General features: G+C 30.7%; 4 protein-coding genes across 5 annotated transcripts; 2 read left to right on the top strand and 2 right to left on the bottom strand.

Moving 5' to 3' along the window:
• On the top strand, nt 1-3551 carry LOC110604459 (replication protein A 70 kDa DNA-binding subunit A). Its single transcript, XM_021742628.2, is given in 3 exon segments — nt 1-501; nt 1063-1568; nt 1571-3551. Coding segments are annotated over 3 exon segments (2547 nt in total). The 5' UTR covers nt 1-217; the 3' UTR covers nt 3328-3551.
• A 1276-nt stretch (nt 3552-4827) lies between these two features.
• LOC110604462 (phosphoinositide phosphatase SAC6) lies at nt 4828-9201 on the top strand. Its single transcript, XM_021742633.2, has 8 exons — nt 4828-4964; nt 5044-5143; nt 5340-5448; nt 5603-5675; nt 6561-6654; nt 7178-7270; nt 7618-7684; nt 8885-9201. The coding sequence occupies exons 3-8, from the start codon at nt 5343-5345 to the stop codon at nt 9013-9015; spliced, it is 564 nt and encodes a 187-aa protein (XP_021598325.1). The 5' UTR covers nt 4828-4964; nt 5044-5143; nt 5340-5342; the 3' UTR covers nt 9016-9201.
• Nucleotides 9202-9483: 282 nt separating this feature from the next.
• On the bottom strand, nt 9484-11183 carry LOC110604463 (disease resistance response protein 206). Its single transcript, XM_021742634.2, has one exon. It carries the CDS (start codon nt 10226-10228, stop codon nt 9671-9673), a length of 558 nt encoding a protein of 185 aa, XP_021598326.1. The 5' UTR covers nt 10229-11183; the 3' UTR covers nt 9484-9670.
• A 494-nt stretch (nt 11184-11677) lies between these two features.
• Nucleotides 11678-17000, bottom strand: LOC110604461 (dehydrodolichyl diphosphate synthase 6). Of its 2 annotated transcripts, none has more exons than XM_043952339.1 (2): nt 16764-17000; nt 11678-13017 (listed from the first exon to the last, which is right to left on the bottom strand). In XM_043952339.1, exon 2 carries the CDS (start codon nt 12981-12983, stop codon nt 12018-12020), a length of 966 nt encoding a protein of 321 aa, XP_043808274.1. In that variant the 5' UTR covers nt 12984-13017; nt 16764-17000; the 3' UTR covers nt 11678-12017. The 2 variants fall into 2 exon arrangements, with proteins under 2 accessions (XP_043808274.1, XP_021598324.1); XM_021742632.2 differs by lacking the exon at nt 16764-17000 and adding an exon at nt 13449-13708.
• Between the last annotated feature and the right edge of the window lie 1682 nt (nt 17001-18682).

Genomic DNA, 18682 nt, shown 5'->3' with positions numbered 1-18682 from the left:
AGGCGTTTCCCTCTCAAAATCCTGGCGGGCTCTTAGTTTCCTCTCAGCTAGGGTTTTTCAAATCTACACTTTTTTTCGCTCAATCCGATTAATCACTTTTCTCTTGCTTTCCACCTATCCAAACACCAAAATTTTCGTGTTCACCCATTAAAAATTCTTCTAATTAATTTTTCTCGCTCTCCAAACGCTCAATTTCCCGCACTCCCAGGAGTGTTGAATGGGGATGGTGAATCTGACGGAGGGAGCGATTTCAAAGATAACGAGCGGAGGGGCAACGGCCGCAGAGTTGAAGCCAACGCTGCAGGTGACAGAGCTGAAGCAGGTGCAGACCAAGCAGCCCCAACAGAGTGACCGGTTCCGCCTCGTGCTTTCAGATGGGTCTCACTTACAGCAAGCAATGCTGGGGACTCAGATTAACCATTTGGTTAAAGATGGACACTTGCGCCCTGGTTCTGTTGTCCAGTTGATTCAGTACACTTGTACCACCGTTCAAGGACGCATGTAAGCTTGGCCCATGTTATTATAAGTCTTTCTTTGCATATATATGTTCATGTTTATAACCAGACTAATGGAAACGAATTCTATAGTTAAAGTATTTAATAATGTATAATGAGAAGTTACTTTAAAGGCCTATAGAAGTGTTCCCTATCTCAAAGTCATGCAGGCTATTTAGCAATATTTGTGATTATTATTTGTGGAATTGCTGTTGGAGCATGAATGTAACTAAATAATAAAAGATATCATTTGACTACCTTAAGGGATATGCGGTAATCATTTAACGGAAGAATGAAATAGTATGTTGGTTCACAAAGCTGTCTTTGATGATTCAAGTTAAGTGAATGAAAAGGATGGTTATTGAAGGGAATAAGTAAATGAAAGGTCAATTTTTTAGTTTTAGCTGTGACTTGTGTGACAAAAGAGGATCTCTCTGGGTATCAATTTACATCGCTCTACTCTGCTAGTTCTTGGATTGTTGGACCCTTAATTGTTTGTTTGTTGTTGTACAGTCCTTTGTCATATTCTTGTGGTTGACATTATGATTTTTTGCTTTACTGAAAGCAGGATTATTATCATCCTGGAATTGATTGTGATAGTTGAAGAATGTGCTCTCATGGGACATCCTGTGTCAGCACAAAAATCTTTGGGGCCTCCACAATCCTCCACTGATCAACCAGTTAACAATCTTGCAAATCCTCAATCATTTGGTAGTAGTTCACTTGCTGGTGGGATGGTGGAAAACTCAAATTTGGCTGTGGCATCTCCCCAAAACCCTAGAATGAATCAGTTGCATAGTAGTTCTAATTCAAGCAATTTTGACTCAGGAAGACATGGGGCACCAAATATACCTCCATCTCATCTGAAAGCCGAACCTGTTGCTAATGCAGGCTTTCGCAACCCTAGACCAGAAATTTCACAGACTCCTAGCACTTATTCCTATGCCCCTCGTCCAGCATATCAACAACCACCTCCAATGTATTCTAATAGAGGACCAGTGGCTAAGAATGAAGCTCCCCCAAGGATAATGCCGATTTCAGCACTCAATCCATATCAAGGTAGATGGACAATCAAGGCAGGGTGACAGCAAAAGGAGAGCTTAGGCACTACAATAATCCCCGTGGTGATGGAAAGGTGTTCTCTTTTGATCTTCTTGATTCTGATGGTGGAGAAATTAGAGTAACCTGCTTTAATGCTGTGGCTGATCAATTTTATCACCAGATTGAAGCTGGGAAAGTTTATTTGATTTCCAGGGGAAATCTAAAACCTGCTCAAAAGAATTTCAACCACCTTCGCAATGATTTGGAAATTTTTCTGGAGAGCACTTCAATAATTCAACCCTGTTTTGAGGATGACAGTGCGATTCCTAGGCAGCAATTTCATTTCCGTTCCATAACTGAAATTGAGGGCATTGATAATAACAGTGTTGTGGATTTAATTGGTATGGTAACTTCTATTACTCCTTCAGCTTCAATAATGAGGAAAAATGGTACAGAAACCCAGAAGAGAACCCTCCAGTTGAAAGATATGTCAGGCCGAAGTGTTGAATTAACACTATGGGGAAATTTCTGCAATGCAGAGGGACAAAGGCTGCAGAATATGTGTGATTCTGGTGGTTTTCCTGTTCTAGCTGTTAAATCTGGTAGGGTGAGTGATTTTAATGGGAAGGCAGTCGGGACTATCTCTACCAGTCAGCTATTTATTGATCCTGATTTTCCAGAGGCTCGAAGGCTGAAGGAATGGTTTGAGAAGGAAGGGAGAAACATGCCTTCCCTCTCTATTTCAAGAGAAATGGCAAGTGTTGGTAGGACAGATGTTCAAAAAACTGTTTCTCAAATTAAGGATGAGAGGCTAGGGACTTCTGAGAAGCCAGATTGGATCACTGTCAGTGCAACTGTGATATTCATCAAGTCTGACAATTTCTGCTATACAGCTTGCCCCCTCATGTCTGGTGACCGACCATGCAACAAGAAGGTAACAAATAATGGAGATGGGAAGTGGAGGTGTGAGAAGTGCGATCAGTCTATGGATGAATGTGACTACAGATACATCCTCCAGTTTCAAATACAGGATCATACTGGCATTACATGGGTGACTGCATTTCAAGAGAGTGCTGAAGAGATAATGGGAATATCTGCGAAAGATCTGCACTTCTTGAAATATGAAGAACAAGACGATGAGAGGTTTTCTAAAATTATTCGGCAGGTTTTGTTTAGTAAATTTATGTTCAAGTTGAAAGTGAAGGAGGAGACATTCAGTGATGAGCAGCGTGTAAAATCAACTGTGGTAAGAGCAGAAAAGGTGAATTACTCATCCCAGTCCAAATTTCTTCTGGAAATGATGGAAAAGTTCAACTCAGGAAATTCTGCTCCTTTTGCCCCCAAAATGGAGCCGAATTATCCTCTCTCTGGAGCAAACAACACTGGTTTTGAAAGTGGTGGTAGACAAGGTGGACCAGTGGGATCTAATCAAGGTGGCAACAGTAGTTATGCTGCTAGAGAATTTGTTTCACTGCCAAATGAGGTGGGTCATTATGGAAACCAGTATAGTGCTAGGTTTCCTACAGCTAATTATTCTTGTAACAGCTGTGGTGCTACTACTCATACCTCATCAAATTGCCCTAGTATCATGAATGCTCCCAGGCAGTCTGAGAGAGGGGCCTATGTCAATAATACGCCTTCTATGGGCAGTGGTGGTGGTGGTGAATGCTACAAATGCCATCAAATTGGGCATTGGGCAAGGGATTGCCCAGGGCCGACTGCTGTTCCTCCAGCTTATGGTAGCTCTGGGAGGTTTGGGGGCATATCAAAGCCACAGTTCAGCGGTTTCTGAAGTATCTGGAAAGATGCAGCAAGTATGTAAAATAAGCTGCCTGCTTTGTTGAATATAATGGATAGTGTTTGAAGTTTTGAATTTGGTGTTTTGCATTAGGGTTTATGAGCTTTGTGTACAGAATTTTGGGACCATAAATAGTATCTTTTATAGTTTAATACTATTCAAAGGATGCTATGGGTCAAAGCTACAATATCTATATGAGTTTGATCGTTTTCCTTTTATATCTGGTTCGGACTCCTACAATTACCTTATCCTTTTCAAAGTAGTTCCTGTATTATGTTATATTATGCATTGTGTTTGTAGAGTACACTTTCTCCAACTGGGTTTTCTTTTTCCAATTATGTTGGGATACCTTTGTGTTGGTGATCGTACCAGTTAAAATGTTTTATGGGCCTTCTATGGTTACAGAGTTTCTTTTCTAGCTTAATGGCATTGTGTTCCACAACTAAAGGGTAATATAATCTTTAATATCGATTATCTCTATGCTTATGTTGTTTCTTTCCTTCTTTCTTACTCCATTGCCTTTCTTCACGCAGTTGCATTAGATTTTATCCATGTAATAGTCTGGTTGATGTTATTATCTGGAATACCATTTAGAAATATATTACCTTAATATATTAGTTCGAAACTATTAAAATTAATTGTAAATTAAATTAGATACGTTTCAATCAGTAGCAAAAGTGCAACTGTAAACTCAGTTGGATTCTTGCAATGGTCTCATGCAAATCCCAGAAATCATTACTGGTAAACAAAATTGTTAAGTGGGATTCTCTTTTTGAACTTCAAGCAAACTTTACAAAAATATAATCTTTAAGCTGCTCGAGAGAATAAGAATTTCATGAAACACAAACATATTTATTTCATAAACATAAAGCGTTCTGCACGAGAACTGAGTTTGGTGTCATCTTTAACACAGCAGTTCATAAAAGTACGAGGAATACACAGTCATAAGGATACGATGAACTGCAGATATTTTACAATCACCAGCTATTGATAATGGATGTAAGTTCTATTTCACCCTCTAGTTGCAGCCTGTGATATTAGCGACACACGTTATTTGATGAGGAAGTGGGTCAAGCGGCCTTGATATAGAGTGGATCCCATGTCATCCCTTCTTTACCACATTGACCACCAGCACTGCAACTAACCTGCGTCGTGCTATATCCCGTGGCTGCCACTGCAGCAACAATTGCTGTCTCTGCTGCTATGCTATTCCTCTCAGCTACTGCTTTGAGTCGGTGCCTCTCAGCTCTAGAACCAATAACCTGCCCCAGGATAGAAGCTCCAATGGTCAGAGCCATAGCAGTTTTGGGCATCACAACAGACTTCCTAAGCATAGCTATGAAGGGCACGGCTGCATGCACTGCTGCAAACCATGATAGTGAAAACTTCTTAATATGTTCCAAACACGGCAATTGCATATGCCAAAAGCATAATCAATGGAATGCCAAGACCCCAGAGTTAATACCTGCCACGACTTCGAGACCGTGATCTATGCCTTGGTCGAGGCAAGGATCTAGATCTGGACCTTGATCTGGGCCTCGAGTGGGATCTTGATCTAGACCTTGACAAACATGGCAACATATTTTTTAACCTCCAGAAATTGGTACTCACAAGGAGAGACAGGGAGAGAGGTTGTCCCAATATCCACTTCTCATGATTAGCTTGGCTTTGACATTTTGGTAATTTCTGACCTTCTTTATAACTGGATAGGTACCTTTTGTTGAATGAAAAAGGTGAGAAAATAAAGGAGCAAACTGGGGTTGTAAGGACCAACTGTATTGATTGTTTAGACCGTACAAACGTTACCCAGGTAGGTTAATTTCAACAACAATACTTTTCCTTATGGGTTTGATTAGAGTCAAAACAGATAATTAGTATATATTTTGCAAATTAAGAAGTTGGATTCTCCTGGGCTTCCAGAATGTCGAGCTGAAATTTTCCATGGCATCGTATGGATAGATCATTTCCTTCTTAATTCTTATACCCATGTGTATTTATGGACACAGAGCATGATTGGTCGAAGAATGTTGGAAATCCAACTTAGAAGGATTGGTGCTTTTGCTGCAGAAGAAAAAATTAGCTCACACCCAAATTTTGATGACAGCTTTAAGATATGTGAGTTGAGTACATTCATATTTTCTACTTGCTCTTTAAGAATATTTATAAAATTCACTAGGTCGTTAGCATCTTTATGCTTACCTGCTACTATTAACACAATTCTCTAACATTTGAATGTTGACATTTTGGTTTCTACGGTTTTTGTCTTCAGTATGGGCCAACCATGGGGATGACATAAGCATTCAATATTCTGGAACTCCTGCTTTAAAAGGAGATTTTGTAAGGTACCCTTCTGCAGATCCATTTATAAGCTTTTTTATGCAAAATATGCTTATGCTACACTTGCTGAAGATTAATGGCATGAAGCTTTTTGAAATTTTCCTGAAATGGCATTTGCAAATGCTTGTTGATCTCGACTTTACAGTGCTCATTTCTTTCTTTTTACAAGACACTACAAATATCATTGATAAAACATCTGTTTTTGTACGAGTAATTTCATGCATAGAAATAGTATTTTAACACAAGTTTAATGAAACTTGTCAAATTGGTAGCAGTATAATGATGCAAAAAATTCCTGTCCCTTTATTGTCAAGGCATTGAAAAAAAATGGTACCCTTAATGTCAAGGCATTAAAGGACATGGTACTTTTCTAGACTTTTGCCTATTGTTTTCATTATTGTCCTTTGGTAATTGGTACACTATGATGACCAGTGCAGTGCTCATGAGGTGCACTTATGGTTCAATGTTTGTGGCAATTTTTCTTTTACATGTAATTTATTCCATTCCTCTGTGTTTGGATAATTATGTATATATTGAAATCTTTGTGCTTTATTTTTTTTCCTGCTACTAGCTTTTTTAACTATAGAGAAGACTAAAACCTACTGGTAGCAAGGTCAGCATTCATCCTTTAGTTCATTGATCTCAACAAATGTGGAGATTTGGCAGTCTTAACTTTTTCAAATGCATTGTGCCTATTTCATAATGACACACTTTATATTCTCTTTCTGCTCATTGCAATACTCCCTACTTTTGATGCTTTTGGTCTAAAAGCTTTATTACATACTTCAGTATCTGAGTTATGTTTGCCATATTTGCTTGCATTGACATTCTTACTATTCTTGTCCTTTGCTTTCTCCAAGTTCTTACTTCTTACTCCTCTTGCATTGCAGATGTGGCCAGCGGACAGCCCAAGGGATCCTTAAAGATGGTTGGAATGCACTTGCTCGTTATTACTTCAATAACTTCTCTGATGGTGTAAAACAGGTGGTCATCCTTCACTTCATTCAAGTTACAGATAAATGGCTATGGAAGAAATATTATCATTTGTCATAAAAAATTTCCCTTTGTGCACGTGTGGTGAATTAATGAAAGAAATGAATGTTTTATGCTTATTAGTTGGTAATAATTTTTTGTGTTGAAGCTTCAATGAGCTAATTTAGCTAGCCAATATATTCTATGAACTTTCTTTGCTTGGAAGATCCTATGTTATTTATTTGTTTGATAAAAACAGTTATTTCTTGTAAAGCTTTGCTGGTCAGTAGTCGATAATAATCTTTTGTAACTATTACCTTGCTTTTGTTGGATGATGATGATTTTATTTATTTGTTTTATAATAGCAATTTGTTGTACCTGAGCTTGGTTTCCTTGGTATTTCCCTTTAAAAAAAATTATTTTGATAAAGGTTATCTAACTACAATGATATATGTCTTATTAAGAGAATTATCTCTTCTATAACATTTTCAATGGTTTATCGACCGGCTTTTTCATTTTTTGCATGCATGTGAAGGATGCAATTGATCTCTTACATGGGCATTACATTATGTCTGTGAGCCGAGATATGACCCCTCCTTCTCAAACTGGAGGCCTCGAGAATATAGCTGTGAGTAAAAGTCAAATAAGATTCTTTTTTTAATATATATTTTACGCCTTGGTCTTCTCAGTATCCATGTTAATAATAAAATATCAAATTTGTGCTGAATTGCTACATGTCATTGTCGAGCATATCCTAAGCTATTAATAAAGTTGGATTCACAATGATGATGGATCTGAGCTGTTACTTGCTTTCTCCCAAAATAGTCTTTGCAACTTCCCTTGACATTTTTAACCATGAAGTTGAGTCTGGATGTGGACAAGATTCTTAATGTTTTATAAATTTGATTTATTGTGTATAACTGTATATCATTACTTAGACTACCTACTCAGTATAATTTCAAATTCTCTTTGCAGTCTTTTCCGCTGGCGCTATCATTGGTCTTGACTGGGTTCTTTTTTACCCTTATGTCACTTCGGCAAGGTGAGCTGACTAGTACTCCTCATGGAGCAAAATATTCAAAGTTTGTAGTATGTTTGTATGTGATTCACATAAAGGGTTGATAGCAATATTCACCCTATAGGACATCGGGACCAAAAAGCAAACAGCCAACTTTATTAAATCATGTGTACATATAGATGGAAATCTGTTATTGCAGCTTGAAGAAACTTGATGATTGGATAAAATAGTTAGTTTGACATTGAGAAAGGTATCTCGTATATGATCTCCACCTATAATTGTGAGTGGCCTGGAGGCAGTTACATGTGGGGTTAAAATTTTTAAACGTTGAGTTTCCATTCACCTTGCTTTTTTCTGTCCAGTAAATTAAACATAGGGACATGGTTATTGTCTGTGAGAACATCTAATGAACAACTTAGAGTGAATGATCAACAAAAGGAAAGGAAATGCACTGTCTTATTTTGTGATAAATAAAAGATCATTAACATCCACAGGCATACGTGTGCATGTGCATGCATATATATTTGAAAGTGCACTTAGACAGACTGATGGAGAGAGAGATTCTCTGCAATCTGTACTCCCAAATTCTTTCCTTGGTCAGATTTGATGGGGTTGTTTACTGCTGTGTAATGTAGGTTTTAACGGAGTTTTCTCCATTTTTCTCATTAGTTAGTATTTTTTGTAGATTATTTTAAGAATTATAAAAATCAAATTAACTTTTGGATTTATCTCTGTTCATCTAGATCATATGCCTTATAAATTTAAGTCGATGACATTTTGTTTTCATTGTTGATATAAATATTTAATGTTTAAACTTTACTTGATATAATTATGAGTAAAATTATTGAAATAAATATTTTATTCTTACTAAAGTTGAAGTAAAATAATATGTGCATTAAATGCAATGCTCGATTATTAAAAATTAAAAAATTTTCATACATTTAGAAAATTTTGGATAAATATATGTACGAATTATCCCTTTCAATGTGTATGTGGACGTGTATAATGATAAAAGTACCTTGGTCAACAGTTAGGGAATAGTCTAGCCATAAGGAGCAAACGTTGCCTTTTAGTATTTTGGTCAATTACCTCTACCATAAAAAGTAAGATTGTCGTTGGCCTTGAACAGGAGGAAAATTGAGGTGGTTGGTACTATTATAACCATATGTCTGCAGCTTTTCTTACCTGCAATTGACTATCCTCTTTTACTTGTCTCTTATGCAGTTCGATATGATCTTCGTCACTTAATCTTCTCAACTATATGGGCAGGCCTTACTGTAGCTATTGCAGCATTTGTGAGGGCTAATGGACGGATTTTCTGCAATCGGCCTCGTTTGCATAAACCTGGGCATTGATTATAGGTTCAGAATGCTCTGGCATAGATGACTTTCCTGTGAAATTCTTGGCATGGTGCTTACTTTTTATTATCATAAATTTTTCTTTGTATTCTACATAGCTTTGATACTCGAATTCTATCACGAGGTCTAATGATTCCCATTCATGCATTTGTTGGCCTGAACAGCAATTGCTTTTTTACGTTATTTCATTTTTATTCTTTCATGTAACGGTGGATTTTGTTTGGCATTGTTCATGCTCAAAATATCTAGGTGGTAGGATTACAAGAATGCTCGAGCCTTTTTGTATTAAACCTGCTACGGCAAAAGTTAATTTAGTAATCATGACTTTTTACAGCTGTTGGTGCCAATTTTATATTTAAAACAATTAAATAAATAGTTTCAGCTTTTATATCCTTATTGAATATGAAGATATGGAAATTGGAACTTTATAGTGATTTCTGAGGCTTGCTTTATTGTATCTATTACTTTGCGCTTTGACCAAGAAAACCAAGAATCAGGGGAAGTGGGAGAGTGATATTTGATAAATAATGTAATGATATTCTTTCCAATTTCCATGCTAGAAGAAAACATAGAACAAAATGAAAAATGTTGAGCATGATTCGTAGGCTCGTTATTTGAACATGTCGTTGAATTGGGATTTTGAGTTTTCCCTCTAGGCTGGATGAACTTGCTCTGCATATGGAGGCCAGTACAGGTGAAATTCAATCTTGTAGACAACAGTGATGCCTACGAGATCCACCGGAGAAGATGTTACATAGCCTTGTACAAACAAGAAATCACCAGTGCCTCCCACAACAGGATGATCTGCAGGTTTGACATTATGCGTGCCTCCAACAATGGAAATTGACCCTTTATGGTTCTTCAAACTTAGAGTAATCTTAGCAGTAGAAATGCTCGTAAGCCCATCGAGGCTAGAGGTTATGGAAGTTCCTTCTGCAATACCGATGACCTTGGACGTACGGTTGGCTGTAACTGTCATGGGATCCTCGAAAACAAATAAGGTACCAAAAGGCAGTGCAGTTTGGCTGAGGTTTGCTCCTGCAACTCCATTCACTATGATATATCCAGTTTTGTTGATAGTTTCATGTTGGTAAAGTGAAAAGTGGAGGGACTTGAGTTTGTGGGGGTGGTGTTGTGCAGCAGAGGCAGCCTCCAGGGAAAGAACTAAAAGCAAAGCAGCAAGAGCATAGGGGAGTAGAGATTGAGCCATGGCTGTGTCTTTAGGCTGCAGAGCTTGTTAATTAAACAGCAAGCGACTGGTGCACAGGTACATTTATAGAGCTTTCTAAGAGAGTTGACCAACTGTAGAGATTTGGAATTTACATGGGAACAGAGACTATTTTGTTTCAGAAGAGAGGCTGAATCAGTCAAACAACAAATCTATCGTTGATATATATAAATATATGTATAGAAGAGAAGCATCATCAACGGATGAAAGTGGATGCAAGTGTTTGTAAACGTCAAAATAGGTGAGAATGCATTTTCAAACCCATGACTGCAATGTATATTATACAATTGAATGGAGATTTATGCAGCAAACGATGCGTGCAGTCAAAAGCAACCCGTTACCTGCTCCAATTGTTTATGCATAATTCTCTCAATCTGATTGGTGAGTCCAAAGAGTATGCACAATTGAGGCTGATCCTTGATCTTCGTCTTTTGAAGAAAACTGCAACAGAAATTTTAATAAACTTCGAGAAGAGTTGAATTCAACCCATGTGATTTTCAGGAAATGGCTTTTCATAGCTCTGCAAATCCAGACTCTTTGCATTACGAATGCTAGAAGCGCTGGGCTGGCTGCCATTTGGGAGGTTGAAAGCACCATTTTTTATTGAATATTCTTCCTTTCACACCATATTCTAAATGATTTAGTTGCATAACTTGAATCCCAAAGGGAAAATAAATAGATATAATAAACAAATAAGATTTATTAATATTGTGAGTCAGCTGGCATGAAAGCTTGGCCCGCTTTTATCCCCAGAATGATATTGTTTCTAAGACATCAATGTCTTTTTTGTTTTAGTTCATGTATCATTGAATTTTCTTTGTGCACTTTTCAAGCTCAAAAGATTTAGGTAATAGGGGAGATGCAATGCAACCATCATATAATATATGATACATTTCTTTAAAAATTATTTCAATAAATTTTCTTTTATACACCATTACTATTTTTTTTAAATTTCAAATCCTAACAAAAAAATAAAAATTGTTAAACTATTAGAGAAATCTTCTATTATGTGTATGTTATAGTTGTTTTTGTAGTTTACTTATAATTCTACAAAAATTAACTAATTTAATATATGTTGATTTATTTGTGATTTTATTGGAGGTCAATGATTTTAGACATTCTATATGGTATTTAACTAAAGCTGATTTAGTTCTCTGAGCCTGACCCTTTGCCGTGCATCTCTATTCACTGCTCTTTGGGTAAGGACCCTACACTTGAAGTTGCTCTGCAACATCAACTCAAGCCCCAATATACGACTTCTACAATCCAGTGGACAGATTTTAGAATTAGAGTGTTTCAGCCACGAGGGCAGCAGAGCATGTAACCATTTGAGTAGACACTCGAGTCTTCTCAAGCATCACATAGTCCTTCTGTGGTTCATGGTATACATCTTCAAGTAAACATGCTGCAAAGCATCTCTTGCATGGCATATCCATAGAAATGGTATCTGATAGCTTAAATTCTAGACAGTATGAGTGCAAATTCAAGATCTTTCAAGATAATATGAGAATGCATCAAAAGAAGCTTCTCATATTTTCACGAGTTAACTGACCTATATTGAACCTGATTATAAATTAAAAAAAAAAAAAAAACACCACCCTTGCAACTAAAAAACAAAAGCCCATGCTTGAAAATTTAAGCTTTCTGTATCACATCCTTGCGCTTACCAACTTCCACAAAAATTTAGTGAAGAGTACTCAACTATCACATGACGTGTGATACGTGACTTTTCTGCAGCATTAAATTCGTTACAGCTGCTTAAAAAACAAAGTTACAACTGCCGCCTTTTCTTTTCCAAATAAGAATGGTTTCTTTGGAAGTTTAATACTGCCCACAGCAAGTGCCATAAACCAACTTCTGGCCACAAAGCATCTGGAGAATACAACAGACACTCACTAGCTTGCCAAAGTAGAAAGTTGCTCAGGCGGGTCTCTCCAGAACTTCGAATAAGGATGTCAGGTTTCGGAGCTACTGCCATGTACATATGCTTCTCAATGTCAACTAGCTTTATGATAGAACACTCTCCCTGCATATCCCCACTTTCTTTGGATGCAGATGCTCCATTGCCCATTCTATTTTCCTTCATTGCTTGATAGTTATACCATGTATCTACATAGGATCCTTGGACAGCACGCAAAGTCATGTTATTTTTATTTTTATTGCCATCCTCTTCAACTCCTGTAGCTATACAACTGGAGGTCACATTTTTACATGAAACTTGAACAGCATGTACAATCTCATCAAGTGAAGTGTAGGCTATGCAGATTAGAAGGGTATAATTGGTGTTGTTGGCAGTCGCCTTCATAACCTTTTCTGCTGCAATCCTCACGGGTTCAATCAAGAGCTTCAAATTTCCTATAAAATATACTCTGACTCCATATTGATTCACAATGCTTTCATCCCTCAGCAACTCCTCAATCTTTTCTAGCAACAGATTCATCAGGTCCTTAACCTCATCAGGACTCCTTTTAAAATTATCAATGCTAAAAGCATAAACAGTTACATACTTCACTCCCAATTCATAGCAGTACTTAAGTAAGGAAATAAGAGCTAAAAATCCAGCCCTATGACCAGCCCCTTCTTTCATGTTTTTCTTCTTAGCATACCTCCGATTCCCATCCATTATGAAGGCAAAATGATTGGGAATGGGTCCCATTGATAGAACACGAAATATGCATATTCTAAGGAAACTACCCAAATTGCCAAACATCTCACTCAGTCTACTACCTTTTCCCATTTATTAAAACCAAAATTGCCAGTGCCAATCTGAGCTGTTAAAGAGGAAAAAAAGAAACAATTGATACCAGTGGAGTCAGTTTCTCAAAACTCGGTGGTTATTTAATAAAGAACTTATGCATCATGGAAGTAATCGAATGATAGTATGAAAATATGGGCATAGTCAGATGGAAATCAGGAAATTGCTCCAACGGGCAAGAGCTCACTTACAGAAACATCAAACACACAAATCTCAGAAATCCATTTCAACAAACACATTCAATAAAGCTTAAATTTCAACAAACACGTTCCAAATTTCCAGAAATACAAATCGATATGAGAAATATCAACACATAAATCTCATAAATCCATCTTAAAAATAATTGCTTTAAATTGTAGTGAACTATCATTTCAAATTTCCTATGGAAATCTAACTAGCACTGTAAACTATATACACAGATCGGCAGTTGGAACACTGATTTAATACCGGCGTGACAGAGGACGAGGACCAGCGGCGCGACTGATGACGAGGACTAGTGGCAAGGAGGGCGAGCAGCTGGACGAGGAGCAGCAGCGAGGACAAGTGCAGCGTGCCTGAGAGAGGACCGCGTTAACAGCAAGCGACGGGAGAAACGACGTTGGGTGTTGCTGCGGCTGTATTTTGGTGTTTATACAGCTGCAACTCGGGGAAGGGAAAGCGGGCGTCGACAATATTTTGAAAGAAAATGTGTGGTGAACTGAAGGGTGATAAATACATTAAAAATGCTTAAATAAATTAAAAAGAAGCACCTGTAGTTGACCCGACGGCCAGGAACCGGAAAGAAAATTAATTTATATTATATTATATTAATAAAATATTTAATAATTATATTTATATTATATTTTTTTATTAAAATAAATTTTTTATAATATATTTTATTAATTTTAATATATTTTTATAATAATATTCTAATTAAATAATATTAATTATAAATTTATTTAACTATTATTAAATATATATAAAAAAATTAAATTAAATAATTAATAATAAATAAATTAATTAATTAATATAAATATTTAAAATTATAAAAATTAAATTTATTTTTATTGAACTGTCATTCATATATAATCACATAATAATATTAATGGTCCTAATATTTTAGAGAGTTATGAAATATAATATAATAAATTTATTGTAATAAAAATATGATATAAAAAATTTATTATAATAAAAAATATAATAATTATATTTATATTATATTTTTTTATTAAAATAAATTTTTTATAATATATTTTATTAATTTTAATATATTTTTATAATAATATTCTAATTAAATAATATTAATTATAAATTTATTTAACTATTATTAAATATATATAAAAAAATTAAATTAAATAATTTATAATAAATAAATATATTAATTAATTAATATAAATATTTAAAATTATAAAAATTAAATTTATTTTTATTGAACTGTCATTCATATATAATCACATAATAATATTAATGGTCCTAATATTTTAGAGAGTTATGAAATATAATATAATAAATTTATTGTAATAAAAATATGATATAAAAAATTTATTATAATAAAAAATATAATATAAAAAATTTAATTATTATATAAAAAATATAATATAAATAAAATTATTAAATTAACATTATATAAAAATAATATATTAATTCATTAATATAATTATAATATTTTAATAATAAAAAATTAAATTATGGCCCGACCTCTTATAAATAAAATAAAAAAATAAATAATGTAAAAAATAAATAATAGTTTAGAGTGGCGTAATGTATTTATTTTTTTAATTATTAATATATTATAATAAAATATTTATATTATATTAATTTAATAATATTATTTATATTATATTTTTATAATAATAAATATTTTTTTTATAATTTTAATATATTAATATTTAATAAATTATAAAATTAATATTATGTTATAAAAATAATTCAGTTTTAACTATTATTAAATATATATAAAAAAAATTGAATTAAATAATTAATAATAAATAAATAAATTAATTAATTAATATAAATATTTAAAATTATAAAAATTAAATTTATTTTTATTGAACTATCATTCATATATAATCACATAATAATATTAATGGTCATAATATTTTAGAGAGTTATGAAATATAATATAATAAATTTATTGTAATAAAAATATGATATAAAAAATTTATTATAATAAAAAATTTAATATAAAAAATTTAATTATTATATAAAAAATATAATATAAATAAAATTATTAAATTAATATTATATAAAAATAATATATTAATTTATTAATATAATTATAATATTTTAATAATAAAAAATTAAATTATGGCCCGACCTCTTATAAATAAAATAAAAAAATAAATAATATAAAAAATAAATAATAGTTTAGAGCGGCGCAATGTATTTATTTTTTTAATTATTAATATATTATAATAAAATATTTATATTATATTAATTTAATAATATTATTTATATTATATTTTTATAATAATAAATATTTTTTAATATTTTAATATATTAATATTTAATAAATTATAAAATTAATATTATGTTGCGATTAAAGATATAAAAATAATTCAGTTGTGATTAGATATATAAAAATAATTTAATAATATTATATATATTTATTCAATATTTTTTATTATTTTAATAAATTAATATATTAATACTATTTTATTATTTTAATAAATTAATACAGTAATATTGTGATTAAATAATATCAGTTATAAATAATTATTATATTTTATAAAAATATTTTTAATATATAAAAGTATTATAAAAATTAATAACAAACAGACTGTTCATAAAAATATTTAAAATTATAATATTATTATTATATAAAAATATTGAGTTATTTATAATTTATCAAAAAAATTAATTAATTAATTAATTTAATCGCATGATAAATTAATTAACAGAATAATTTTATTTTATCTAAATATTAATATATATTTTATATATTAATATTTAATATATTTTATTATTAATATTTAAACTAAAAATATTACTGACTCTATATAATTTTAATGTTATAAAATTAATATTATTATATAATTATTTATATTGTCATAAAATTAATATTATTTTATGATTATGTACGACTGTACAACAGTAATCTTAATAAAAATAAATTTAATTTTTATAATTTTAAATATTTATATTAATTTATTTATTTATTTTCTTATTAATTATTTAATTCAATATTTTTATATATATTTAATAAAATATTATTATAATAAAAAATATAATATAAAAATAATATATTAATTAATTAATATAATTATAATATTTTAATAATTAAAAAAATTAGAGGCCGGCCCCATTCACAATAGCGCCAGTCCATTATTTCTTTTAATTTGTTTTTAAGAATGGCCTAGTGTCATTCTGAGTGGCGCAGACCATTTTAAAAAATAAAAAGAAATTAAAAACTGTTTCGCCTTAAATTGATAAAAAGTCCGAAATATTATGACTATCATTTCATACAAACTCAGATCAGCCCAAAAAATCAACAGAAATTATTCCTGCAATGTTCCTAAAAGAGGAACACTAAAAATTAAAGCAAAAAAAAAAACCAATCTTTTAAACAAACACATTCAATAAAGCTTAAATTTCAACAAATACGTTCCAAATTTCCAGAAATACAAATCGATATGAGAAATATCAACACATAAATCTCATAAATCCATCTTAAAAATAATTACTTTAAATTGTAGTGAACTATCATTTCAAATTTCCTATGGAAATCTAACTAGCACTGTAAACTATATACACAGATCGGCAGTTGGAACACTGATTTAATACCGGCGTGACAGAGGACGAGGACCAGCGGCGCGACTGATGACGAGGACTAGTGGCAAGGAGGGCGAGCAGCTGGACGAGGAGCAGCACCGAGGATAGGTGCAGCGTGCCTGAGAGAGGACCGCGTTAACAGCAAGCGACGGGAGAAACGACGTTGGGTGTTGCTGCGGCTGTATTTTGGTGTTTATAGCTGCAACTCGAGGAAGGGAAAGCGGGCGTCGACAATATTTTGAAAGAAAATGTGTGGTGAAATGAAGGGTGATAAATATATTAAAAATGCTTAAATAAATTAAAAAGAAGCACCCGTAGTTGACCCGACGGCCAGGAATCGGAAAGAAAATTAATTTATATTATATTATATTAATAAAATATTTAATAATTATATTTATATTATATTTTTTTTATTAAAATAAATTTTTTATAATATATTTTATTAATTTTAATATATTTTTATAATAATATTCTAATTAAATAATATTAATTATAAATTTATTTAACTATTATTAAATATATATAAAAAAATTAAATTAAATAATTAATAATAAATAAATAAATTAATTAATTAATATAAATATTTAAAATTATAAAAATTAAATTTATTTTTATTGAACTGTCATTCATATATAATCACATAATAATATTAATAGTCCTAATATTTTAGAGAGTTATGAAATATAATATAATAAATTTATTGTAATAAAAATATGATATAAAAAATTTATTATAATAAAAAATATAATATAAAAAATTTAATTATTATATAAAAAATATAATATAAATAAAATTATTAAATTAACATTATATAAAAATAATATATTAATTCATTAATATAATTATAATATTTTAATAATAAAAAATTAAATTATAGCCCGACCTCTTATAAATAAAATAAAAAAATAAATAATGTAAAAAATAAATAATAGTTTAGAATGGCGCAATGTATTTATTTTTTTAATTATTAATATATTATAATAAAATATTTATATTATATTAATTTAATAATATTATTTATATTATATTTTTATAATAATAAATATTTTTTTATAATTTTAATATATTAATATTTAATAAATTATAAAATTAATATTATGTTATAAAAATAATTCAGTTTTAACTATTATTAAATATATATAAAAAAAATTGAATTAAATAATTAATAATAAATTAATTAATTAATTAATTAATATAAATATTTAAAATTATAAAAATTAAATTTATTTTTATTGAACTGTCATTTATATATAATCACATAATAATATTAATGGTCCTAATATTTTAGAGAGTTATGAAATATAATATAATAAATTTATTGTAATAAAAATATAATATAAAAAATTTATTATAATAAAAAATTTAATATAAAAAATTTAATTATTATATAAAAAATATAATATAAATAAAATTATTAAATTAATATTATATAAAAATAATATATTAATTTATTAATATAATTATAATTTTTTAATAATAAAAAATTAAATTATGGCCCGACCTCTTATAAATAAAATAAAAAAATAAATAATATAAAAAATAATAAAAAATTAAATTATGGCCCGACCTCTTATAAATAAAATAAAAAAATAAATAATATAAAAAATAAATAATAGTTTAGAGTGGCGCAATGTATAATATATTAATAAAATATTTAATAATTATATTTATATTATATTTTTTTTATTAAAATAAATTTTTTATAATATATTTTATTAATTTTAATATATTTTTATAATAATATTCTAATTAAATAATATTAATTATAAATTTATTTAACTATTATTAAATATATATAAAAAATTAAATTAAATAATTAATAATAAATAAATAAATTAAAAATTAATATAAATATTTAAAATTATAAAAATTAAATTTATTTTTATTGAACTGTCATTCATATATAATCACATAATAATATTAATAGTTTT

The sequence above is a fragment of the Manihot esculenta genome, chromosome 17 (genome assembly GCF_001659605.2).
Source record: "Manihot esculenta cultivar AM560-2 chromosome 17, M.esculenta_v8, whole genome shotgun sequence".
Lineage (NCBI taxonomy): Eukaryota > Viridiplantae > Streptophyta > Magnoliopsida > Malpighiales > Euphorbiaceae > Manihot > Manihot esculenta.
The sequence above is the reverse complement of the archived record's forward strand: the minus strand, read 5'-3'. Positions and strand labels throughout refer to the sequence as shown.